The 27,805-nt window shown below is 39.8% G+C and overlaps 1 protein-coding gene across 3 annotated transcripts in view; it reads left to right on the top strand.

Moving 5' to 3' along the window:
• Window positions 1–8,063, top strand: part of cdh8 (cadherin 8) — a 103,277-nt gene extending 95,214 nt beyond the window's left edge. For 2 of the 3 annotated variants that reach the window (XM_030048491.1, XM_030048492.1), the window contains exons 8-11: window positions 954–1,075; window positions 1,836–1,953; window positions 5,331–5,582; window positions 5,931–8,063. In XM_030048491.1, the coding sequence (XP_029904351.1) occupies window positions 954–1,075; window positions 1,836–1,953; window positions 5,331–5,582; window positions 5,931–6,424 (986 nt within the window). In that variant the 3' untranslated portion in view covers window positions 6,425–8,063. The remainder of the gene's footprint in view (window positions 1–953; window positions 1,076–1,835; window positions 1,954–5,330; window positions 5,583–5,930) is intronic. The other variant, XM_030048493.1, reaches the window with a different exon arrangement.
• Window positions 8,064–27,805: the final 19,742 nt, after the last annotated feature.

Below are 27,805 nucleotides of genomic sequence, written 5' to 3'. Positions count from 1 at the left end.
TATATCCAATTGTTGAAGTAATAATGCATGCCTTTTTTATATAAATAAATTTCCATTTAGATACTCTCTCGGGTCATTTAATACAACATGGATGATCAGATGAAGAAAAGAGCGCCACCTATAGGACTAAGATGTGACAGCACTGCCCACACTGTTTGACGACTGATCTTTCGGAGGCAATGAGAGCTTACATAAAAACACAAACACAGGCTTGGTTTATCAGCTGTTTAGTTACATGTTTAGGCTTGGCGCTCTTTCTTGAACAGCAAGTTTTTTTTAAAAAAAAATCTTCAGTCTAACCAGAATTTCTTGAGTCCTGGCATCAGTTGCATTTCCATCCGAACTGGTCACTGTCGCTGTAACAGACAGCTTCACTGCTCAGCGTATCTTAGCTCTGTATTCATAACATCAAGAGACTGTCTGCCATTCAAATTTGAAATATAGCAGTTTACTTTCCACAAGCTATGTGGCCTCAAGTCAACAACACCGGTATCATCGGCCAGGGTGTCACAGCCCTCTGGGGACCATATTAACAGATAATTGCTTTAAAAGTTGGCATTTGCACCTCTGATTAATAAATACAACCATTTACAGGGGCTCTCGAAAGGGACTGTCAATTACTGCTGATGAATAATTCCAATCAAAATCTAATCTAATTAAACTGCCTTTTATTGTCTTTTTAGACTTCAGCTGCCATTACCTCATTAATATGCATGTTTTTAACCCTCATGTTTTAAACATTACAGTGTACAGGGGATTTCAGAGGCACTTTGAATTGCATGTCCGTGTGTGTGTGTGTGTGTGTGTGTGTGTGTGTGTGTGTGTGTATAGATACATACATATACATATATATATTTTACAGATGTTTTTGAACCATCATATATCTATCTATCTATCTATCTATCTATCTGTCTATCTATCTATCTATCTATCTATCTCACTTTGTATTTCAGGAAACCACAGTCAGATATCCAGGGCTATCGTAGCTATCAGAGTAATGGACATTAACGACAATGCCCCTGAATTTGCCACCGAATATGAGGCCTTCTTGTGTGAAAATGGAAAACCTGGACAGGTAAGGAGAGAAGGAGCCATTCATCAAGCCTGTAATCTATCACTCTCTCTCTCCCTCTCTTTCTCTCTCTCTCTCTCTTTCTCTCTCTCTCTCTCTCTCTCTCCCTCTCTCTCTGGTTCTCTCTATCCCCTCCCCTGTAATGATTGGCCACGGTGAATTATAGCCTATTTATTTCACTGGGAAACTACGGAGGTGGGTGCACGGCCCTCTTTCCCTGCAACAGTCCTCCCTTGACACAGTGTGCGAAGAGCAAAGGGGAAATGAGAGCAGTCAGGATTGATCAGAGTGGATCATAATTCAAGACTGTCTTTCATGTCCTCCTCCAGATGGCACAATGCTTCCCCCAGCCAAAAATCCTGGACAAGTACTTAGCATTCTCCTTCCCATCAATCGTCCTCATTCAGAGCAGACCTGCTTACAATAGGGAGCTTTACTGAAAGAGGGGGAAAAAAGACGTGAAAAAAGGGAAACGGGCCTGCAGGGCCTGAATTCTAATTTCCAATCAATCATAAAGACATACAGCACGATAAGACCTATGATGACAGATTAACAGATAGAGCCAGGAGCCTGAAAGTGTGCCAGACTAGACAGGACCTCATTGATAATAATCTCAAACTCCAGGAATGAATAGGGCATATATTTCATCTGGTGTGAGCCAGCCAATGTTACACTGAGACAATTTGTGATGGCAAAAACAAGGTAATGAATAGCCTGCCTTCTCTAATGGCTTTGGGCCCTCCTGTGTGTCTTTTCAACACAGGTGATCCAGACTGTCAGCGCAGTGGACAAAGACGACCCAATTCAGGGCCACTACTTTGACTACCGCCTGGTCCCAGAGATGCTCAACAACCCCAATTTCACCATTAAGAACAACCAAGGTGAGAAACTAAAAGAAAACACAGATCAATAGCTCTTATGTGATGGCATGACTCAAGTTTCTGCAAATGTCTTTTCCTCCTAATCTCTATCCTGAGGCATGTTAGCCATACTGGAGATGAAATCTGGTGGATCAGTGTAGCTCACAATTAGCAGATGTGAAATTGTCTGGACACCAGCTTCTCTTTACTCCCCAGTGCGTTTTGAGGGAAACTAAATGAATGGGATCCAAATGGCTTTTCCTGGTAGTCTTGCAGCTCAATGTAGGGTGACTTCCTGGGAGCTGTTGCAGTGTGGCAGATGGCACTAAATTTATTTGCTAAATACTCTGATTGGTTTATTTGCCGCTTTTCTCTTTCTTTATTACATTCCTCTTCTCCTGCCTCCTCTGCATAACTCGCTGTGAAGAGACTGTGTTTGTCCTGATGTTGTGTAATGTTTTCTGCCCGGGGCAAATAAATCTTCATATGGTACTATCCCTCTGTTTTGATACAGAGGCTTCAGGCTAGCTACTGTACCAGTGGAGCTGCAACCTCTCGTTGACAGAAGAAGGAGTCCATAAAAAAATCAGGGCATCAAATGGGCTAAGTCTCTTTTTACAAACCTGAGTGCCTTCCACTGTGGAAACCAGCACTTTAGGAGGAAAACATAATAAGATGACATTGTAAGAACCACAGACACTACATTAGGAAGGAAGGAAGAAAGGAGCATGTAAAAAAGGAGAGAAAAAGCCTTGCATCAGTCTATGGACATGCTACGCATCTGATCTAGCAGTAATTTATCCAAAAGACCAACTTTTTTCTTGTCAGTTAAAAGAGGTATTTAGTTGTAACAATTATTTACACGCACTTCTTCATAGAAATTCTTAATAATTCATCTTTGAAAAAAACAACTGCAACATTCCTTTGTGTCTCACAAAATAAATAAAGAAATAAACAACCATTAGAGATAAAAACCCAGAGATCAAAATTCTGTGTTTCACAATGAAATGAAAAAGTATTTGATCTTTTCAGACTTTGGTAAAATATTTAACTCTTTATGACAATTTCGGGAATGTTTCCACTTTTCCTATTTTTGGCCCTCTTTTTACAAATCATAAGACAATAGAACGGTGAACAGCTGAATGCACTGTGAAACCAGAAAGAAAAAAAAATCCTTGCACTTTTGTACAGGATTTTATTCAGCTTTGAAGGGCTCTTTAAAAAATTTCAGACTTGGCTTAAGCACCACCAAGAATGTAGAACATGAACTCACCCCAAAACACCCAAGCAGTCTTACCACAGATCAGACTGTTGGAGCGTGGAGGTCTTACAGGTACATGAACCCTGTGCTTCCTTCAAGAAGAGATTTAATTTTTTTTTTTTTTTTTTAAATGATAGATTACATATGAAACTCCCACCAGACATACAAACACTACAAGCAAATCCTCCTGGTCCACTAAACAACATAAGAGTATATTTTCCCCATTCTACATAATATGTGCTTTGCCTGTAACCACATAAACCTCATTACATGTTGTGTTTCTACTCCATACCATTACATACCCATGAAGCCACTTGTGTGCTGTATGGCTAATGCTTGACAAGAGAAAAGGATCTCCCCCACAGCATACGCCCCCCCTCCCCTGCACTTCAGTGACTATTTCTATCTGAATCGTCAGCTGTGGGAGACTCTTCAGTGAAGAGTGTCAGGCCCCTGTGAGGCTTTGTGGTGCTGTTGTTTGTCATGATGAGTTTAATTGCAGGGGTTTGCTGTGAAGAGGTTAGGAGTTGCCGACAATAGGCAAAAAGGATAAGATTTGGCCCAGCTGTACACAAGATGCCAGCAACTGACAAGTCTATTTTTACATAGGTTTTTGGTCTTGGGGCTGCATCATAAAGAGTTAAAGCAACAGTTGGTGAGGTTGTTATGTAAAACTGCAAAGTATTGTCAGCCTAAATTCAAATTAGAGCATTCCATCTCTCCCATTTTAGATGATGTAGATTCACCCCATATGACTTGATGGAATTCTGTTATTGGGTATGAACACTGGTGAAAAATCCACCCTTTTCTAGTCTCAGGAAGTTACAAATCAAAACTTGGGAGCAAAATACAAACTGTCTCCTAAATAGCAGCAATCAAGCACCATACAGAATAAGATGGACTCAAAGAATAAATAATTTGTATCTCTCATCCCTTTGGTTTCCTTTGGTGTAAAAGCATGACAGACCAGCCAGGTTGGTAAACATGAGCATATTGTGTGCAGTTTACTATTGTCACATCACAGGATTTCTGGGTATTGAGGTTGAATTTTTCACACAGTAGCAAAGTTACATAGTGAAGCTTTAATTCAAAGAAGAGTTTACTTTTGGTGAGCTGAAACTTACTAATGCAATGTATACAGGGTCTGCATAGTCAGTGTGTGATGAATCAAAAAAAAAAAAAAAAAAGGCAGCTGAATCTATTGAAGCTGATCTATATGGTTGCCCTACATGACTCTTTGAGCAGTGGTGTCTTCATGCGGATGGGCTGAGGGTTGTGAAATGTCTGTTTCATTCTATTTTTATCCTCAATAGTTCCACAGAAAACGTGCATGACCTGTTTGTAGAAGCAGACGACCAGATTCTTTTTATTCCAGTATAGTAGGTGCTTCTGATGAACGAATAATGAAACAGGAAATGCCGATGTTCTCAAAGCAGAGCGTACTGTGGCAGCACTTGTAAGAAGAATGTTGAGCCTATGTTCACATCAATTACCGATTGAGCAAAGCAAACAATTGTAGCATGAACCACTCCACCCTTTGATTAAGTTTGGTCTGTCAGCCCATCCCGTCTCCCTGTACTGTATATAACCTAATCTACTTTCTCTCTCACTTTAATGCACCCTCAAGCAGAGTGGCAAAGGTTAGACTATCAGAAATCTTGTACGTTTTCCATAAGATCAGCGGGAGTAGATTCTTATGGGAATGCGAGTGTTTGATAATGTGAGCAGGGTAAGGAGAGCCAGCTAATGAGCAGACAGCTTCACAGAAGTGTCATCAAAGAGCAGCTGGCACCTCTCTGGGTCGACATGTGCCATCTTCTAAGTCAGTGTCGCCTGCCGCGGTCCCTTCATTTCCTCAGCTTTCAAAGGGGATGATAAACTCGGGCTCGCTTTCCTTCAGGATCCCCAAATTGGGCTGTCGTGGAAAAGGAAAGTGGCTGAAATCTGTCAACAGAATTGGAATGTGAGAATGCTAAAAAGCCTTGTGACGACTGATGTGAAATTAGTTTACCCTCATGCTGCACTGATCTTCACACAATTTAATAATAGAACTTCAGTCTGTTGCTATCATGAATAGTAATGAATTTTTCATTCATCCTTGTGAAAATTCATCTCTGGCTTTACCTCTCCCCAACAGACAATTCAATCAGTGTTCTAGCCAAGCATGATACCTTCCGGAGACAGAAGCAGGAGACGTACCTCCTGCCAATCATTGTGACGGACAATGGGAATCCACCAATGAGCAGCACCAACACCTTGACCATCAGGGTCTGTGGATGCAGCAAGGAGGGCATTGTCCAGTCCTGCAACGTGGAGGCCTACGTCCTGCCAATCGGCCTCAGTATGGGAGCGCTCATCGCCATTCTTGCCTGCATTATACTGCTTTTAGGTGGGATGTCTATACACACTGTAACATTAATCATAGCTATTACCATGAAACAGGTTTACAAACCTAGATGAAGATTTGTGCAACCTGGTTACAATTAATGACAGTCTATGAAGGTTATTAGTCATCCACCATCATTCATATCAGATAATGATATACTGTATCCAGTGGTAGTTATGTCAAAGTGAACTGAACCTTCTGTGTAATCTTGAAAACCCTCTGCTACTCATTCCAGTTGCCTTAGACTTAATACCACTAGACAGATTACACTGAAAATCTACTTACACTGACAGAAAATTTATTACATCACCTAAACCATTCTTTCTTTCTTTCTTTCTTTCCTCTCAACAGTTATTGTAGTGCTATTTGTGACCCTGCGGAGACACAAGAATGAGCCTCTGATTATCAAGGATGATGAAGACGTGAGGGAGAACATCATCCGCTATGACGACGAGGGAGGTGGCGAGGAGGACACAGAAGCCTTTGACATCGCCACGCTGCAGAACCCGGATGGCATTAATGGCTACCTGCCACGCAAGGACATCAAGCCGGACCTGCAGTTTATGCCACGGGCGGGCCAGCACTCGGGCCCAAATGGTGTGGATGTGGATGAGTTCATCAACGTACGGCTTCACGAGGCAGACAATGACCCCACGGCGCCGCCTTATGACTCCATCCAGATCTACGGATATGAGGGCCGGGGATCCATTGCCGGCTCCCTCAGTTCACTGGAGACAGCATCGTCGGACTCGGACCAGAACTATGACTACCTCAGAGAGTGGGGTCCACGCTTCAGAAGACTTGGGGAGCTCTACTCAGTGGGCGAGAGCGACCGAGAGACTTGACCTCTGGTTCAGTAGAAAAAGACCTTCCTGATTTTTTTTCTGTCCACATACTTGTGTATTAAAACGCTAGGGAGTTTGCTGGCTTTTAGAAACAGCTGTTTAAAAAAACAAAAAGACAAAAAAAGTTAATAACAAGGGTGGGTGGGGGCACCTTTTTTATTCTTCTTAGAGTGAGGAATAGCAGTCGTCATCCACTACTTCAAGCGCATTGTAATTGTTGAGCCAAACAATGTCTTTATTAGGAGATCTATGATTCTTGTGGAGTGTAACTTAGATTCTCGTGGAGTGTCTAGCAGTATTTTGGGTGTTTGTCATTTGCTGTGACTGCCAGAAGCAGAAAAATCCTGGGATTGCTGGTAGTTGCCTGATGAGAGGAAAGAGGGACATTGTGGGGTTCTCTGGAGCTTGATGGGACACCATACTCCATGATCCATGGACACCAAGTTGGACCACAGAAGCTGCAGAGGAACTCTTGTATCATATCTCCACAAGCCACCCAGCTGATCTGAAACTAAATGAAAATGAAAAAGCAATATATGGTCTACATTACAATGATGAATGTATGTATGATTTGAAAAAAAAAAAAAAGCAAAAAGACAAACCACTACAAGTATTGGCTTTAAGGTGAATTTGTAATCATTTGATATGTTCTCGGGTGGCCACATTTATAAACTCTCTGAGCCCAGATGGCTTGCTTTATACAACTCTTTGTATTTACACGCTACAGGTGTGGGTCGCAAGTGTTACTAGCCTATAAAAGACTGAAGTGAAGATAAAAAAGAGAAATGTAGAAACTCTGAGGCCTTCTTTTTACAGAAGCAACATTAAATACAATTGTAATCAAATGTTTTTGACAACAAACGTGTTGATTCCTCATTATTGTTCTATGAGTTTTTGTATATCTGTTCTTATATCATTTTTTTCTGTGCTGAAGCTATGAAGTGAGTGTGTTTTGATTATTTCACATTCAGCTGTTTTTCAACCACTGGAACACTATTCCATAATAGCCAAACCATATGATGCATTTACTGCAGTCGGTGATATAGACTAGATGTATGCAGGAAAACAAGAGCTCTAAGTTACTATGACAATACAGACGATCTAATTAAATGGTATTGCAGGAATGGGACATTTCCGACATACTAATTGTGTGAAAAATGTATCTCATTATATATTCTGAGTTACAGCCAGTGACCATCTGAGCACAATAACTGGATTAATACCTGAGTATGTGAATATCTGACCCCGTCAAAACATCAAATTTCATATAGGAAACACAGATTACATTAGCCCCAGAAAATGAAGATACCAATACAGACCATGTGCGTATTGTGCTTACACTGTATGATATAGACAAAAAAAGACATGTACTGTACATAGAGTTACTGCTAACGTCATTAGCTTTCAATGAGGTGGTAGGTTTTTGTCTCTGCACGTTAGCTCTTGCACATAATGAGAATCTTTAATGGCACTACAGCTGCGTGCATACTCAGTTTGTACTGATACAGTATTATGGCAGTTCTCGGTAGACTAAACAATATATATGAAATAGTCCTACATGCAGATCATATTTTCTACTGTGCTTTAATGCTTATAAATGTGTATGTTCAATTATTTACTCCCTGTACTGTAATCTAAGATACCCTGTATTGTTTCCTACTTTGTGAAATATATTTTTATAAATATTGCTGAATGGGTGTGGTTTTATTAAGCAAATGAGAGATCACTGACAACCAAAATTTTCTGCTAAGGAAAAATGCACCCATGTAACAAACATCTACTGGCTACTGTACATTGCAAGTTTTTTTTTTTTTTTTTTTTTTTTTTTTTTTTCCGGCTTGGTGGTGAATGTTTCCTTTCTGTGCATGAATAATTAGTGAATCATAGACAATATTATGTCGTATACAGATATTTCCAGCACCTCCAATAGAATTTGGTTGTAGAAAATGTTTCAGCAGTCTACAACATCATGTTAAATGTCAGGTGTTAGTGTGAGTCCCTCGCAATCAAAATAAGGACTTCATTCTAGAGCCACCATTTTGCACCGGAGTTCAGAAATCATATAAGGAGAAATCAATTGTAGAAAGGGCAGTTTCTCCAGCATAGCAGCAGAAAATAGACCAGAATGCATTGCTGCCTCAAGACATTGTGGTTTGAGTTAAAGAGCAACTCTCACTTTTTCGCAACTGGAGAAAATCAGCTGAGTGGAACAAGCTGTCAAAAGGCATTCTGGGAAATAAAGTTAATTACTAACTGAGGTAGAAGTAGAAGAAGCAGGTAGAGGGGAAGTGGATGTGCCAAAAAACATAAATTACAACACAAAATGTCTACTGGAATGCATTAAACATGATAACTGCCAAAAGAAAAGGACACAAAGCCATTCTTTTATAAGGGTCTTTTATAAGGAAGCACGACTGAAAATAAACACAAAACAACTTGATGGCTGTACTGGAGCTCACAACACACGCAGACCGCTGCATCCTCCAATATGTGACAAGGAAAAAGCAACCTTTTACTATTAGAGTATTTCCCAGGCTGCTCTTCACTAAGTCAAGTAGCACGTTCCTGACATGCAATTTTTGAATGCTTGTAAAACTCAATTTTTCTTTATAATGGTTTTCTTGTCTCTGCAAAGCCAAAATGGACTTATGACCCATTTGAATCAAGATTATGTTATTACAATTTTTACGCTATGAGCCCAAACCCCCAAAAACGTCAGAAAGCGAGGAGAAACACAACAGGAAAAAATGTCAACTGCTTATCATTTTCCCTTCCAGCAGCTTTTCTTCACTTGAAAATGTCTCTGAGGTTGAAGGAAGCCCTTTATCCCTAAAAGTTGCCGGTTTTCTTTTTAAGAAAATATACTGTCTTAAGGACATGCTTTATCAGTTTGACATTATGAAGTTGCGACATGTCAGCTTTTAGAAGGATATACAGTTTGGTCCAAATAACTTGCATGATTTAACATAAAGTAGCTCTGGTAAACTGAGGGGAATTTTGCTTTGAGATGATGAATATCCATCATAAAAATATGCATACAATGACTAGCAGGTGAAAACACAGATAAACCAGGAAAAAAGAGATCAATCTGAAATGTATATGTATTGGACATGTATACTGTGATGAACTGGTTTGCTAGTGTTGTTTGGACAGTATGTACTTGTAAATGATATATAATTTACCTTTTTTATTCAATTAATGCAAAATAATTTGCATCCTATCAATACCTGTGTCTCATCAAAGAGAAAAAATAACAACACTTGAATCCCAGTGTGGATTAATCCCAATTTGTTATTCCTAGCTCAAAGATTATGTACCAAGGGATTTATTTATTTATTTTTTATTTTATTATTTATTTTATTATTTATTTATTTATTGCATGAGAAATGCCTTGATTATACTAATTTAACTGGATGTACTATGGTGTTACATTAGTAATATTCAGTAATATTCACACCCCATTTTTTTTCCAAGGAAGAGATTAGATACAGTGCAATTTCCCATTTTCTTACATTTTACTTCCCTTCTTTTTATTTATTTCTTTTTGAGCGTTAGCTACTCTTTGTTAATCTTGTTGAAAGATTAGACTTTTGTTCAGTTTTATCTGATATTAAGGCTTCTCCTAAATAACAAAAGCTCTTGATCTTATCAATTACTGCCTGTGCCTAACAGAACTCAAAGGCACACAATCACACAAGTACAGCAGCATGCACGGCTGTATTCAGAGCTTGCACAATGCACGCGGGCACGCGCGCACACACGCACACACTTATGACAAGGAGCTGCTCAATTCCATGTTCTTGTAATGCAAACAATTTGGGTATAAGTCACATATGGTATTTGGTAAAAGATCTACAGAGAGTTTGCATCTCATGCAACATCCACCAACCTTTTCCAGACTTGGAGAAATTATGGTGGTGTTTTGATGCTTTTGCCCCCTGGGATTGGTTGTGATGTAAAACCCAGAGGCTGCTATCTTTATGCAGCTGATCCATTAGTCAAAAATCAGCCATGAAATACATTTTACAGGCTGATATGTTCTGCTAAATGATAGCATAAATTGTTCTTCCAGAATGTGCGACCCTGGCAGGTCAGCAGACTCATTTGTAGTCAATCTTCATGCAACCCAACTGCTGTGTATGGCTTCAGATTTGACAGAGGTTGCCTAACTAAACAGTAAATCAAATTATCTTCTCACTTTTGTCACGTAATGGAAGTGTCCCTCAGGTGACAACCTTGCACTTGTTGTTCCCCGCTGATATGTGGCAGATTTTATAAGGCAGGCCTGTGACTCAGTATCGTGTGGTGTGGAAACTGTAATTACTGTTGCCCAGCAGATATGCCCTCAATTACAAACAAACTTTGGTGCATACAAATTACAAAATTCCCATTTTTCCCCAGATGTCTTGGGATGCTAAAGTACAACTTCTGCTCTGGGTTTTAAGCATGAGTGGCATGGGTTTCTGTGTTACTTTGAATGTTATTTCTGTACTGTTTTTTTGTTTTTTTTTTATGTTATTAGAACATGGACCATTCTGCTCTAATAGCATTGAAACATGACTATACTGACCTGTGTCTATCCTAATTCTATTTGTGACACAGTTTGAGAAGACTTTGTATTATCTATCTATAACTAGTTCATACAGTACATTTCTCTACATCAAAAAAGAAAAAAAAAAGAGAAATTGCACTTGCCGTGCAAGTGCAATTTCTCTTAGACAAATAGGTTTCTTAACTTTTGTCTCAATAACAAAGTCTCTAGAGGATTGACAAATAAACACAATTCTCTTTGTTATATGTAATTATTCATCAATTATGACTGAACTTATTCAAGCAAGATAACCTTAACTGTAACTTTTTAATTAAGTTCCATCAAACAGTGTTTACATGCCTAATTTAGCCTTCTTTGATCTTCTGAGGTTGCTGAGAGAAATGTTTCACAATATAACTATGAAAGCAAAACAAAATAAACAATGTGATCAGGTGCAGCTATATGTACTGGAATAAATGGAGTTGTCTGAGCAAAAACATCTTCAAACGATTGGAGGTAGAGTTTCCTACTGGAGTGAACCAACACAATTTGGGTCCATTAAATGCTCGGCACTGGAAAGGAATCATACTAATGACCCAACCAATCTTGTGTTTTCACCATTGGTCACTGAACCAGCAAAACCACACAAACACCATATGGTCACTGCTGCTGGTCTAATTCATTCTGCTGGCAGTTTTCAAAGTTTTGTTGACATGAATCACTAAGATGCCAAAGCTAGTCCAGCAAACAATGATAGCCAGTTGATGCTTTGGCAGAAGACAAAAAAAAAAAAAAAAAAAAAAAAAAAAAACTTTGTGAACTAAATTCATGACTCAATAGAATCAAGTTCATAAAGTTGTGAAGCTGCAAAGACTAAATGAATGCAATATTTACACCATACCTTTGGGAAATCGTCGCCATTATGAAAAGTATCCAATCATCTCCAGTGAAATGCAGACATGAAATCATTTAATTCAAACTGATTTATACAAGGAGCCACAGTGCGAGCGAGCTCTCTTTTTCAGGAGGGCCCTGCTTTATAAGGCTCAGTTAAAAGCAACAAAACTTAACAATAACAAAGAAATTATATATTATATTAGATCAACACATAGAAAGTAGGAAAAAAAAAACAAAACTAAACTAAACAAAACATGAAATTAAATATGTACAAAATCACATAAATGGCATTATATTTGTATACAGTACAGTATCACAATGCACAGTATTTGAATTAAAAGCTGTCCATTATGGGATCAAAGTCGACTTAAAGGGGCATTACGTGATCTGTGACCTATATTGGCAACCAATCAGAACTGCAACAACATCAATAGAGAGCACAGATTACTGGAAGAAATCTCAGATATACTGTGGTAAATTTGTGATACAGGACAATAAAAGTTCTACTTGCATTTTTAATTCAACACCAGCACTGCTCTGCATGTTCTGCTCTCAGTGGCGGATTTCTGTGGAGGGGCATGGAGACGATGGCTGTTGTTTTGATTGGTTAGTTGCTAACACAGCGGTGCTGATCATGCCCTGCGGAGTGTATAATTGACCCCCTCTTGCAATTAGCATTAATTAGCACCTCTGTTGGTGGATAGCACAGTTAGCACAACTGCCCCATAACTGTCATACCGTGTCTATCTGCACCGCTGTCTCCATTGCAGCCAAATAACTGTTGGAACCCAAACGGGCTCCTGGCTTGCCCAGTCCCGTCACGGCCAGCACCGGCCCCGACCTCACTGAGAAGTCACAGAGTGATGGACGCCGGCCCTGCTGGACAACAGAGACAGTCTCATGAGCAGATGCACATGTTCAGGGTTTAGTCTTTCTCCCTGTAACACTCTGTCGGAGGTCATGATAGCTGGTCAAATTATTTCACAGCTGGGCTTCGTTGGATTCCTTTTATATGCTTCTTGTCAGTTTCTTATCACAGCTGATCTTTTCTTTTTTTTTACCCATTGTATTTCATGTCCCAGAATAATCTTTTTTTTTTTCCACATAAAAAATATAGCACTAAGCAAGAAAAATACACTGCACTCATCAATTGCTAAATCACATGAAGAATTATGGATCCAGCTGGTGTTGCCTGCTGAGTTTCAGATACAGAGGCCAAAAAAAAAAAGTACTGCCCCTTCGACTTTCTGCACCTTTTGCACTTTTTACACTCTCCAGTGCTTCAATGTTATGTCAGACAATATCAGTAGTACAAATTTGATGTGAAGTCCTTCATTCTATCAAACTGATTAAGAAATTGTCGACTTTTACTTACTTTACTTATAGGTGCACAGTTCCCAGTCCACAATACTTAAGCTTACCCAGTTTGAGAGAATGACAGAGAAGTCCAGTGCATGTTCACCCTCTTTGATTGGGATGCATGTTCACATAAATATTTAAACATTGTAGGGCTGAAACAACTCCTTGAGGATCTCAAGTAACTGATTACTCAAAATCCTCAATGCATTCTCTGCCTTGAAGCTTTGTTTCATCTATAGAACTCTATACAGCAGACTGTGGCGCGCACGGCGGATAATGACTGTGACACAAACATGTGATGTGACTGCATGAGAACATGAGGAAAGAACGGGAAGAGACAGCACAGCCGACGGCATCTAAACATGGGGACCATGAGTCATTGGTTTGCTAACTGCATTAGTAGTTTTGGAGTTAATTCCCTGTAAATAAATAAATAAATACATACATACATAAATACATAAAAATCTATCAATTAAAATTTATAAAAAACTCTCACCTTTTTGGCTCATCATTTGGAATAGCCTATACTGAGGACAGTCTACTGCTATAAAGCCATATTCAACTGAAAAAAAGGTACCAGTGCCTTTTAGAACAGCAGAAACCAAGTTTAGTTTTAAAGTTAATTAGGAAAGAATGAACTGATAAATAATAATAAAAAAAAAATGTCATGTGATCAACCTAACTAATTGCATCAACTAAAAATTAGAGCTTTTAAATGCTGTGTTTATAATTATGAGTTTGTCAAGTATGCACATTTTCTTCACTGCTGTATGTTTATTCTTAATGACACTTTGATTTATTTTCTCAATAGCAGTACATTTATTTATTCATTTATTTATTGTGTATTTGTGTATTGTAGTCTGTTTCTTTGTTTGAGGAATCCAGGAAGACTAGCTGTCATAATATGGCTGCTAATGGGGAGCCTGTAATAAAACAATTACACTGAAGCAGAGCAATACTGTATCTTTGTAGTCACTGAAACTCTGCAATAAGCCAATTATTTTCCAACACAAGGGCAAAACTGAGGTATTTAGGTGCAGCATGTTTCTGAGATTGGCCTCTTATAGAACAGGGAAGACACAACTTTTCTAGGATCTTTGATCAAGGCCATGAGGGCAGAGATCCATGTTGTTAGATCCCACAGAGATGTGCTGTGTTTGGAATGTCTGTTTTATGTACAGACTTTGGCCAAATTGTATTTGGAGATGCTTTTCATGGTTTGTTTTAACTTGCTTAGGTGACAGATGGGTGCAGTTTGCCATGTGGGATAACACTTTGAGTGCCAGAAAGTTTTCACAATCATAGAGAAGTATCTGCAAGTCAAATAAGTTTTGTGTGTGTGTGTGTGTGTGTGTTTGTGTGTGTGTGTGTGTGTGTGTGTGTGTGTGTGTGTGTGAGAGAGAGAGAGAGAGAGAGAGAGAGAGATAACTTACTTGACAGTGTCTGAATTTAAAGAGAAAAAAGCAAACTGGGAATTAGTTGCACCTGTGAGCAAGGTAAGCTTGCAAGTTTGCAGCGTATGAGGGTCCTTTCATGTGTCCAACCCTCAGCATGTCCATCTCTACTGTTGAAGATGGAGACATGCAATGAAATTTTGAAAGGATCTGTTCCTGAATTACATCTGGGGGAACATTCTGCTTCTTATAGCTTGACTCTGACCTAAATATTTCTGAAAAGGCATTTTGAAACTGACCAAAAAGAGGTGCCACAAGTTAAAAAAAAAATAATAAAAAAAAAACAAACAAAACACTTTCAGCATACATACTGAGAAAGAAAAAAAATCCAAAGACCTTCTATGATACGATACAACACGATGTGATTCATTGCAATGTGATCTGGTACAACAAAATGCATCCGTTATCCATTGTGATGCAATGCAATACAATACAGAACAATATGTTCTGTGTTACAAACATTCACAAAAATAACATCAGTACATCAAATATATCAAACATAAAGACTGATATATAAAAACATGATAATCCCTTTTATTTAAAAGCTGCATGGACTCTGTGAAAAAAGAGAATTTATATCCATGACAGGTAAAGAATTAAACATTAGGCAAGCGAGAGGAAAATCATTTCAGATGAAGGTCGCAGCTGTGCAGCATCATAGACCATACCACACATACCATACCATACCACATTTATTTATATAGCACATTAAATACAAAGAGTTGTGCCAAAGTGCTTTCCAATAGATTATAAACATAAATCAAAAAACATATATACAAACATACCCAGTGCCACACATAGACGTTTTGACTTATAGTTGATTACACTGAACTAATGACAGAAGATCTTAAGATGGGTATGAACTGTCAGACTAGTACTGTGGGGCATGATAGGTCTTTTTGTTTTCACCATGTACTAAATTGCAAATTTTAAGCACAAGTTGCAGGGCATTTGGATTTTGTGCACTTTTTTTTTTTTTTTTTTTTTTTTTGGATATGCATTGCATTCCAATTCTGTTTCTGCATTCTGATTCTAGATTCTGTTAGTTTATCCCTTATTCTTTCCTTGAAAATGTATTATTTTCAAAAAAGCCTGGAGGACCCTGTTGGATATTTTGATAGAAATAAAATGCTTCTTTGTCCAAGCCCTCATGTAAAAATATGACTCCTGGCCTCCAACTGGGTTTGGGGAGAAGTGATCGATACCATTAAATTCAGATCATATGGTGTGTGAGTTAACATACATTAAGTCTGAGCATGTGTATCGGTAATAGCTGAATTGATCTTCACATACAGGCATGCTCATACAGTGGTGCACTCATTCATTCACTCAAATGATGTTGTATTTGATCAGTTCATTTCTACCCTTGCAGCTTTACACTGTGTGAGCCACTTGAAGTGCAAGCTTGACTATTTCTTGAGGTGCATCAGCTTCAGGTTGTGGAGTCCTGTAAAGATGCCGTCTCTCTCGCCATCACCTTTGATCGCGGTATGCATATTTCATGACCAATGTAATGCCGATGAGTCCTGGACTAATCCACCTTGGAGCCAGGGGGAACATACCCAATGATAAGGGTGAGTGAACTCAAACAGACCAAGATAAATATTGTATTTTACGAGATGGAGGGAGAAGACTGAGGTGCATCGAGACAGGATGGCGTGAGATGCTGGGAAAGTTAGGGTGAAACAGAACGAGTTGGAGAGAGAGGGAGAGATTGGTAAAGCTGGTTGTGTGTGTGTGTGTGTGTGTGTGAGTAAAGGTTACTGCAGGTCAAATGTTGCCTTCCAGAGGGAATGAATGCCGGTTGAGCTGAATTCTGTCAAATTTACCCTCTCCAGCTATGTTGACCCTGGCAGCTCAGCAATATTCAGGGCAGCGACAGCTTGTTCCAAACATGCTATTGATTCATCTCTGATCCATGCATCATTAAAATCAATTAACTTCCTCAAACAACACAAGCTGATGAAAACGGATTTAAGGTTCAAAAGCTGGATTTGAATTTTTCATGACCGCTACATGTTTTAATCATTTGAAATGTGTTCTCACCACAGATCATTTTTTTTCTCATATGGCCATTGGGAGATGAATCTAAAGACACCCTGGTGAGCTGGCAAATGGCAGATACCTGCCACGCAATGGGAGAGCAGGAAATCAGAGCCAAATCTAAACCTCCTTCATAACACAGGAAGAAATAACATGTGAGGCTTGCTAACTTGCCAGAGGTATAGTTTGGTTTTTTCTTTTTCTCTGCCCCCTCTTCCCCCCCATCCTCTCTCTTTGACTCTCTCTCTCTTTATCCCTCCCTCCTCCATCCCAGCGTTTCTAATAGCAGCAGCGAGGATAGAAAGTGCACTTCAGTCAGGAGCCACATTCCGATGGAAATGTATTTGATTCTGGAAAGCGTTTGATGCAGATGATTTTTGCCTCAAAGCACTTTGTCCCAGCGCTCAACATAAGCTCTTGGAGGTGACGTGACACCGGATAAATGATTATTGGGTCCTACAGTGCCCCCCAGCAGCACAGGGAAGAGGTTATGTGTTAATACAGGAAGAAAGGTTGTATTTTACGTCCGATGATTAGCCTTCTCAGACCTAATTATGTCCCTGGGGACACTGGGAGTCCTCTCCTCCTCTTTGCTCAGAACCTTTTGCCTTTCCTGCTATTTCCTCTCGTTCTTTTTTTGTTCTACTCCCTCCTCCTCCTCCTCCTCCTCCTCTTCCTCCTCCCCCTCTGTCTATCTCAGGTAATACACTCTGGCTTTTCCTCTCTTTCAACATGAGCAGCAGATATTCATGGACCTTTTCTCCCAAGTAACCTAAGCAAGCTTGAACTGCCTAAAGTGGTGTGTGTGTGTGTGTGTGTGAGCGAGAGAGAGAGAGAGAGAGAGAGAGAGAGAGAGAGAGAGAGAGAGAGAGAGAGAAGGAGAGAGGGAGAGTAACAGGCAGAAGAAAACTGCATGAACATTTGTGATTGTTGGGGTCAAGGAAGACGAAGCAAGAATGTGAGAGAGAGAACAAGGGAGAAGGAGAGAGAGAGAGAGAGGGAGACAGAGAGAGAGAGAGTGGGAGAGTGAGAGAAATGATTTCCATTACACTGAAGCCCTTCTCCCTTGATTGTACATCAGTCCCCGGCTATCTCTCAGCTGCAGATGGAAGCGAAGGGAACCCGATTCCACCTCAGTCTGAAATCTGAATAAAACATAGACTCCTCTTTACAGTTCAAGGCTGCAATAAACCTGCTCCTCAGCTTCAGGAAGTGGCAGTCTTATTCTGCAGGCTCCAATCTGGGGTGCTCTTGGTGTGATGATGATCACCGGGCAGGAACATGAACACCTTTACAGTTTAAGTGATCATGCGCAACACGGTTCCTGCTTCATTAATGGTTTCTGAAATTTGAAAAGAAAAAAAAAAAATCTTGGCAAAGGCTTCCAAAGGAGCAACTACAAAGGTACAATAATATTTAAGCAAATTGCACTGATACTCAACTAATCCCTTTATTGTGCATGTTGTTTTTTACTGTTTACTGTTTAAGGGAAACAAAAATGCAGAGTGCCTGTTTGCCAGTTGTAACCATCTTGGAAAACAATGTAATGGAAGCAACTTAACAATTAACACTATACACTCAGCAAGGCCAAATACACTTACTGAATGTATTTAACAAGGGATGAAACCCAATTACAACAAAAAAGTCTAACTAATAATATACCCAAAATTAAACACATTTTTAAAATGTGTGGTATAGCTTACCAGAAAACCAGGTAACTTCAAGTTTGTCCCAGCTAGCAAAACATTTCCACAAACAAGCTGCCATATAGAAAAAGTTGAAAAAACAAAACAAAAAACAATTTTCCATTGTAGCTACAGTGAAAAGTAGACACACTGCACACATTGCAGTTCAATAAAGACCTGATACAAATCCTATATTCAGTTTGTGACGTCTGCACATTTACCCAAAACCACATTACATAAAATATGGCCAAACTGGACATACATTGGTTAAACAGCAAACAGTTATTGCACTACTAAAACATCAAAATGTATATCCATACATGTGGATTTCCAGTTCAATGGAGGGTGTGTGTGAGTGCTAACTATTACATGTATCAAAATATGGGATTGACTGAAGCCCAATGTTTCATCCAAAATATACAGTGAAATTGTGATCGGCTGGTTACTGGCTAGACAATCCATTCTCAATATTTAATTCAAAAAAGGATGTATGAACCTTTTAGGAATTTTTTTTTTCTCTTGGTATTTTGAAAGAAAACCCACCACTATAATCAACTGAACTTAAAGTGAAGTGACCCTAGTTCTGATTTAAAAGATAAGGAAACGGGTGATACCAGTCGCATTACAAAAAGCTGAGATAATTGCAGTTTGATTGCTTCAAGACGAAATCTGACTAATCCCATGATTGGTCAGAGGACAGGAGACAAGATAAAAGCTCCGATGAGCAGTGATTTCAGACCAAATTAAAATGTTCATCACTGTGATCATTGCACAAGGGTAAGTAACATAAAAAAAACAAAGAGTTTTGCTTCATCGTTTTAATTTTAATCGTATTCTTTGAGGCCTAAATGGCACACTTTTTTAAATGCAGCTCTGGGAGTGTGGGGAGAGTGCAAGTACTAACTGATTACTTAGATGACTATAGAATGTGCCATGAATTGGAGCGCCAGGCGGCAGAGCAGAACTGAAGTGAGCATCCACTGATTAGATAACTATGCAAAGTGCTTCTCTCTCTGCTATGTGCTGGGCACTAAACACTCTACTTTCAGAGCAGAATCACTCTGTTTTGTGTGTGTGAGTGTGTGTGTGTGTATGTGTGTTTGATGCATGTCCGCCACCAATATGCCGCACCAAAATGAACAAAGCTACTGTTTTGACTGACCAAACTCTGCACTGAAACATAAAAATAAATTTAAAAAAATAACTTAATTAATTGATTAATAAAAGTGAAGCAATTATGATTTACAGTGAAACTGAATCTGATAGAAGCTCACAATGTATGGATGCAAATACAAATCACATGCAGAATGCTAGAGGATAAAGACTCACATTAACCCTGAATTATACTTGAATGATCAATATGTCAAAGCTTTGGCCTTGGCTTTAATGATTAGACCGTGCTAGTGTATTAGCTTGATGCATTATAAATCCAATAGCCTTGTCTGTGAGCGTAAGCCGGCATGTTTGCTCCCACATAATTTATAGTGACATAACAGAGATCAAGTGGGGTATTTAGTCTTCATTTTCCACAGCATTCAAAAAATTGTGATTATTAATTTTTCTTTCCTCTGTAAGCACGCTGAATGACTTCTGTGCTCTCTCTCTCTCTCTCTCTCTCTCTCTCTCTCTCTCTCTGTCCTCTGTCTGTCTGCTCTCTCTAATTAAATGGGGTGAAACAGCCTTGTGTTTCACTTTTATGTGTTTCAATTTTGTCAGCAACTTTTCCTCAGTGCACCCATCTGAATTTCAAATGATAAATGAAAATCGTACTCTTAGTGAAGTAATTCCATTAAAGGTCTACATTATGGAAATAAAGACAAAAACCTACAGTATGTAATTCAATTTTCTGCATTTGGTTTCTCGTAGGGACCACAGAGGATGAGACCATCTATCGAATTTACCAATATTTAAGTGCTTGGTCTTCTCTGAAAACCACATTAGTCTGTGCATAAATGAAACATTTGCATTGAACCGTTCCCCTAAAGTATTTTTTTTTTTCTTTTTTACTTCACTTAGCTCGCATGAATTAGATATTTGGAATTTATTTCCACAATAACCAAATAGCTGTCTATGCCTGACTACATCTTTTCCTTCATAAATGCTTTCTCAGAGTTAAAAGGATTATCATTCAGGTTTGATGAAGTCAAGTTTGGGGAGTTTCACACAAACAAACAAGCTCTTCATCATTCAGGAGATTGATTGAGCCCACACTGCGCGTCTGAATAATGTGTAGGCCACGACAGAGGCCATTGCTGGGGGTTATTTTCTCCCTTGCTGCTATGTATTTGGCTGCAGAGGTGGCAGCGTTAACAGGGATATGGATCCCGGCCTGGGGAGATGTCTCAGCCTTGCTGCGGGATCATTATTCCGATGGACAAAGCCTTGGTTATAAATAGGCTCATGGAGTTCTTGGGCGGCACTCTCTTTGTTTTCAGACCATCCCTATTTGTCTTATTGATCTGAATATGTGTGGCCACAGAGGTGCTGCTATAGGAGGGAACAGATGAAAAGATGCTTTGGTGGCATCTCTACTTCCAGCCTTGCTTATGATATGAAGCAGTTGAATTACATTTGAATAAATATAGTCAATGAGTATGTTTACATACACACAAATAACATGATTAGTGTCTATATCCTGATTAGTGCAATAGTTCGATTATGTCATTTACATGATCTGAATTAAGAGGATTACATCAACCCCTGGAATAACATGACTCATAGGATCTAGAGACAGAATGGGAGAGGAAGTGACTTTGGATGAGCAGGTGATTAATTTTCCTAAAGACCTTTTTGAAAATGTTTCAGTTTTTTGTTTTTCACCAGTCTGTGTATTTTTATGTTTAGCTGCTGTAAGTGATTCACCATTAAAGTGGTTCTGACTTATCTCCAGAAGTAGTGTTTATAACTTGCTGTGTTCTTCAAGTGTGTGTTTATCCTTTCGGGTCAGACAGACATGTGACCTTTTGATGTATACTCAGGTTGAAAACACCAAAAAAAAAATCATCTGATTTATGCCAGAGTAAATCAAATGACAGTCACTCAGTCTAGAGGTATAAGTCTGACTCTGACTCTGCCTATGTCAAATTTCACCATTTTGATCTGATTAAGGCAGCACTCAGGTAGCGGGCCGAATTTGTTCAAATGAGACCTTCACTGGGGACAGATTATTTTTTGATGATATCAACATGACTCAAGTAAAAACATGGATATTTTAGGCAACTTTCTGATTTATTATTTTAAATCAATCAGTTTGTAGCTTATTGCCAATGAGAAATTGCATGTTGGCTCGTGAATGTAATATGCAGAATAACATAAAGCAGAAGAGAGAAATGCCACAAATACACTCCTGATCAAAATCTTAAGACCAGTTGAGAAATTGCAAGAATTCACATTTTGCACTGTTGGATCTTAAGAAGGTTCTAAGTAGAGCTTTAAAATGCAAAAAGAAGAAATGGGAGTGAGACAAAAAAAAAAAAAAAAAAAAAAAAATGAGTAAGCAATTTATTGCAAATAACCATTAAACTGAAACAGGCTGTTCATCAGCTGATCAAAAGTTAAGACCACTGCCTTTAAAAGCCCAAATCTTGGCAAAAATGTGGATTCAGTGTCATTTTCTGTCAGGTATCCACACTGTCATGACCTCCTGATGGCAAAGGCAAAAAAGCTTTCTCTCTTTGAATGCGGTCGGATTGTTGAGCTGCATAAGCAAGGCCCAACAGCAAGGCCTCTCGCAGCGTGCCATTGCTGCTGAGGTTGGACGCAGTAAGACAATCATTTTAAACTTCTTAAAAGATCCTGAGGGTTATGGAACAAAAAAGTCAAGTGGTAGACCCAAAAAAAATTCAGCGGCCCTCAGCCGGAGGATCCAATTGGCTGTCCATCAAGACACGGGACAATCCTCGGCCCAAATTAAGCTTGTCACTGGTGCCAACTGCAGTCCCATAACCATCAGACGGCATCTGCGAGAGAAGGGTTTTAAGACCAAAAAACCTCTTCAAAGGCCTCGTCTCCTTAAACGGCACAAAATTGCCCATTTGGAGTTTACACGAGAGCACAAAACATGGGACATTGAAAGGTGGAAGAAAGTTGTATTCTCTGATGAGAAAAAAATTAACCTTGACGATCCTGATGGCTTCCAACATTACTGGCATGACAAGGAGATTCCACCTGAGATGTTTTCTACACGGCACAGTGGAGGGGGCTCCATCATGATCTGGGGGGCTTTTTCCTTCAATGGAACAATGGAGCTTCAGGTTGTGCAGAGGCGTCAAACGGCAGCTGGCTATGTGGAGATGTTGAAGGGGGAATCCCTCATGACTGAAGGCCATCGTCTGTGTGGTAATGACTGGGCTTTTCAACAGGACAACGCTGCAGTTCACAATGCCCGCCTGACAAAGGACTTCTTCCAGAGAAATAACATCACTCTTTTGAACCATCCTGCGTGTTCCCCTGATCTAAATCCAATTGAGAATGTTTGGGGTTGGATGGCAAGGGAAGTTTACAGAAAAGGACACCAGTTCCAGACAGTGGATGCCCTCTGTGAAGCCATCTTCACCACTTGGAGCAACATTCCCACTAGCCTCCTGGAAACACTAGCATCAAGCATGCCGAAACGAATTTTTGAGGTGATTAAAAAGAAAGCTTTTTTGCCTTTGCCATCAGGAGGTCATGACAGTGTGGATACCTGACAGAAAATGACACTGAATCCACATTTTTGCCAAGATTTGGGCTTTTAAAGGCAGTGGTCTTAAACTTTTGATCAGCTGATGAACAGCCTATTTCAGTTTAATGGTTGTTTGCAATAAATTGCTTACTTATTTTTTATTTATTTATTTATTTATTTTGTCTAACTCCCATTTCTTCTTTTTGCATTTTGAAGCTCTACTTAGAACATTCTTAAGATCCAACAGTGCAAAATGTAATTTCTTGCAATTTCTCAACTGGTCTTAAGATTTTGATCAGGAGTGTGTATACATACAGGGTTGCCCTTTATAACTGCTCTTTCCATCTTTCTTGGAAAATTCTACATTCCATGGCAACCTTTTGCTTATTTGGATGCTTTTTTGCATGTTTGCCAAACTAATCATTCAATCATTGCAATTATTAATTGATTATTAAACATCACAATGGCAACGACAGTGTAGCTTTTTGAAAAAGGTAAATTTCAGTACCCAGATGTCTAGTTTGCTGAAGCCTGTGAATGATGCAGTGTCCATATCCAACACCAGAGTTGCATTTGGGTTAACAGGGTGAATGTAAGGTTTGTGGAGATAGAAAACCCTTATTTTGTATTTTTATATTGTTAAAGCACTATTTACATAACTGTAGCTTTAAGTATCAGTAACAAAAATTTAAACATTGCTGTGATGGTATTTGAGAACAATGCATTTCTTATTGTAGCCTTCCAGTGTACGGGAGGAGGTTAATTTCTGCTGCACTACATGGTCTCAGTGAGCACTGAAATCACAGATGTGCTCCACAGGGCTCCGAGTTTTTTACACCAGCGTCAGCAACTTTTGCTACCACCTAGCATATGTGGAAACTCAGCCTGGAATGCATCCATGAGGAAGGGAGCAAAAGGAAGCTTTGCTGACCCCAGACAAAATCAAATGGAGGGAGGTGAAGGATGAAGAGAAAGAGAAGGATGGAGAATGGAGAGTAAGAGAGAGAGAGAGAGAGAGGCGGGGGCGGGGTGGGGGGGTGGGGGTGTCCCGGTTTCAGAGAATTGAAATGTGGCTGTAAAACTTTAATGACTCCCTATCTATTGACACATTGGCCACGTTACTGTCTTCTACGATGCACTTCCATCATATCACCTGCCCACACACACACACACACACACACACACACACACACGCACGCACATACACAAACACTCAGAAATGCATAAGATGCATGCCATGTTTATGTTTAAGGAGAAAACCAAGGAGTCCATATCAAAAGTAATCTTTAACATAAAGTAACCCTAAAGTGATGGCTACTTAATCAAGCTACTTTAGGTTGTTTCCTGTTTCTCCAACATTGAGTGGATATACTGTAACAGTAGGGAAGCAGTAATCTGCACAAATCAGAATCAGGCTTGCAAGCATTAGGACAGACCTGTATGGCCATATTTTTTGTGGGTGAGCAAAGACTGTTGCAAGTAGTGCTTTATGGCAAACTGGTATTTTGGTGACCTGGAAACATACTTTGCCTGTTCATGTGGTGTTTTCGTGCTTGTGCATCAGGCTTGCTGCAAGGGTGGGAGTGGTAGCACACTGAAATGGGAGGTGTATTTAAATCAGGGAGAGCAATGTTGCTGTTTAGTGAAAATTAAGTCTTTGCATAAATGATGTGGCCCGAGGACCACATCTAATCTCTGCGCCAACACCAGTCACCTGGCAAATTCTACTGTTCCTACAGTCTTCCAGGGCGCAGCAGCTCTGGGTAGGTGGCTGTTTGGAGACCTATTACGCACATGCCTTATTACACCACACAGTATACCAATAACTCAACAGCAATGTAGACTCAATGTGTTGTTGAAGGCAAGAACCACATAGTGGAACGAACATTTGGCATGCTGAAAATGCATTTTAGATGTTTGAACATGGCAGGTGGCACATTACAATACCGTCCTCAGCAAGTCAGGGCATTCTTTATGGCATGCTGTGTTTTGCACAACACAGGATACCGACATGACATGATGGACCAGTTGGTGGAGGAGTGGTACAGATGGACTGCACTTTCTTCATTGCATTAGTTACATTTGTTACTTTATTTCAGAAGAAAAACAACATTGAAGTGCATGTCTACTTGATTTATTCATTTTTTCCGCAAAGATAATGAATTCCATGAAGCTAATAGTTCATCCCAAAGCTCTCTAATATATTCCACTACACTCGGCCCCTTTGCGCTTAGTGCATGTGGGCAAGGCTGCATTCAGATCAAAAAAAGTGAGTGAGTTTGGATACAGCCTTGTTGACCGCGCACTAGGATTAAGTGCTTAATGTTGGTTGTTGCGATTGTAGCGTTAAAATAAGCTGTTTATCTTTTCCACCAATCAAAACTAAAATATGAGTCGGGACAAGCCTCAGCTGCCTCAGCCCAGAGGACAGTCATGGTGCAAAGAACGGAAGGTTAAAACTCTGTATAGGATCAAAATTTTACTTTTAAACTCTACATCCATGTTGATTAATTTCCTAATTGGAGTCTGACCACCACTGTAACATTTCTGCTGTGCTGAGATGTGGCTTGAAATATACACACCCCTTTTTTGCTCTACCCATGCATTAAAGGGAGAATTGGTCTTGTCAATCACAACCTCAGTTATTGCCCTAACCGTGAACCCTGTTTTACATTAGCCAATCAGAGTAATTTCCATTTCATGACCATGACTGGACTCTATGACCAGGAAACTGCCTTGTACTCTAATGATGCTGCATCATGAATCTGTGTGCTGAAGTTTGAACCAACATCATAATGGAAACAGGACAACTCCAATATGAGCGTGTGCACAGATACAGAACCAAATGTGTGTGTCTGTGTGTGCACGTGTGTGTGTGTGTGTGTGTGTGCGTGTGCGTGCGTGCGCGCACGTGCGTGCGTGTCACATGTACATCCATGTGAATGTGTCCTTTTGTGATTTGTGCACAATTTTGTGCATGTATGAAAGTGTGTATAAGTTTGGACGTGTGTACAAAGCATGTGTGGAAGGGAATATGCCAGTGTTATTGTGTGTGTGTGTGTGTGTGTGTGTGTGTGTGTGTGTGTGTCTGTGAATATCAGAGAGTGGTGGGAAGACCAGCTGACCTTTCAGGGGACCTGCCTCACTAAAGCTGTCCTGTAGTGGTATTTACATTACCATTTCAATACATTGCCAGGCCTGGCTGGCAATAAAATATTCAGTTGACCTTTAAGGCAAAAAAAGCCTTAGTTAGTGACTGTCATACCATTTAACCTTAAGACTTTACAGTGGAAGTGTGAGTTGTGTCACTGTGTGCCCCTCATTACTGGCCACAGTCTGACAGAGTGGTCTCTTTTACTGAGAGCAAGCCTGTGGCAAAGCAGCTAGCCTCCTATTCCCAAAGAGAGCCATTTAACTCTGAAAATTGGGCTGGCACATTGAATGCTTGACACAATGTGTCTTATCATCATCTGGTACTGTATCTACATATGTTTCCTTAATAGGTTTAATCAATAACCACTATTCTGTTTAAAAGGGGGGTTATTAGAGAAAACAGGTATTTCCTAAATGTCCCATGAAGCAGGGCAGGTGGACCAAAACGCAGGAGATTGCAGGCAAGCAGGCCTTAAGAGTACGATATTTATTAATACCACACAGGAACAAGGAATAAAACATTTGTAATACAGGCTGGCAAGACAAAACAATGAACCGACAAAACACTAACTTGAATAGCACTTAAATACAAACTAAACTAACAAGGCAAAAAGGAACAGGTGGGTGGACAGGGGAACCAGCAAGGAACTGATAGGTTGGGGAGAACAATGGAAACAGGGCAGGGCTAACAAAACCAACACAATGCAGGTGTTGAAGGAAGAGTCAAGGCACCAGCAAGAGATTGCTCACATGGGTCACGGGGTTGATGGCAGAGATGACAAGGGAAAAACCCACAGGACCAGGAAGAGATGCAGGGACAGTTTCAAGGGCTGCCGGTACCAATTCTGGGAGCTGGTACTGGGACCAGGGCAGCAGCACAGCACCAGGAAGGCCAAGGAAATGGAGCCTCATGCTTCAAGGTCTCCATGCAAACCACCATTATGTGGTGAACCAGAGCAGGGTCTTCATCATGGAGCGCAGGAAACATTGTGGAAAGCTCACCATCCATGTCTCGTGGTTGGATAAGTGGCTGGAAAATGGTGAAGCTGGTTTGTCTTGGTTGGGTCTATGTTTGGTTGGTTCATTCTGTAACATGAGGTAGAGCCGGTGGATACAAACAACGGAGACTGCAAGTAAGGACTGAAGAGAACAATATTTATTAACAAAACACAAGCATAAGGAACAAAACACTAGGAATACAGGCTGGCAAGATATAACAATGAATTGACAAAACACTGAACTGAACGAGACAAACAAATACAAACTCAGCTAATACCAAAAATACAATGAAAGGAAAATACATAGCACAAACAGACCTTTGACACTAGTTTTGGTATGGATTTTGCAGTTATTTAAATGATATTAAAAGATGGTGGTGTATGGTGGAGCCTTGAGGTGTAACCCTGACAGTGACGTGCGGTGATGTTCATGGTTGGTGAGGCACTGACTCCTTTAGAGTCAGATTTACAAATATATAAACCCAAAAGGGTAGCTTATTCAATGGGCTACTGGTTATTTCACATCTCATCAGCATTCTTCACACACAAACACACACACACACACACACACACACACAATGTACGTATTAAAGGTATG

This window comes from Myripristis murdjan, chromosome 3 (assembly GCF_902150065.1).
Source record: "Myripristis murdjan chromosome 3, fMyrMur1.1, whole genome shotgun sequence".
NCBI lineage: Eukaryota > Metazoa > Chordata > Actinopteri > Holocentriformes > Holocentridae > Myripristis > Myripristis murdjan.
The sequence above is the reverse complement of the archived record's forward strand: the minus strand, read 5'-3'. Positions and strand labels throughout refer to the sequence as shown.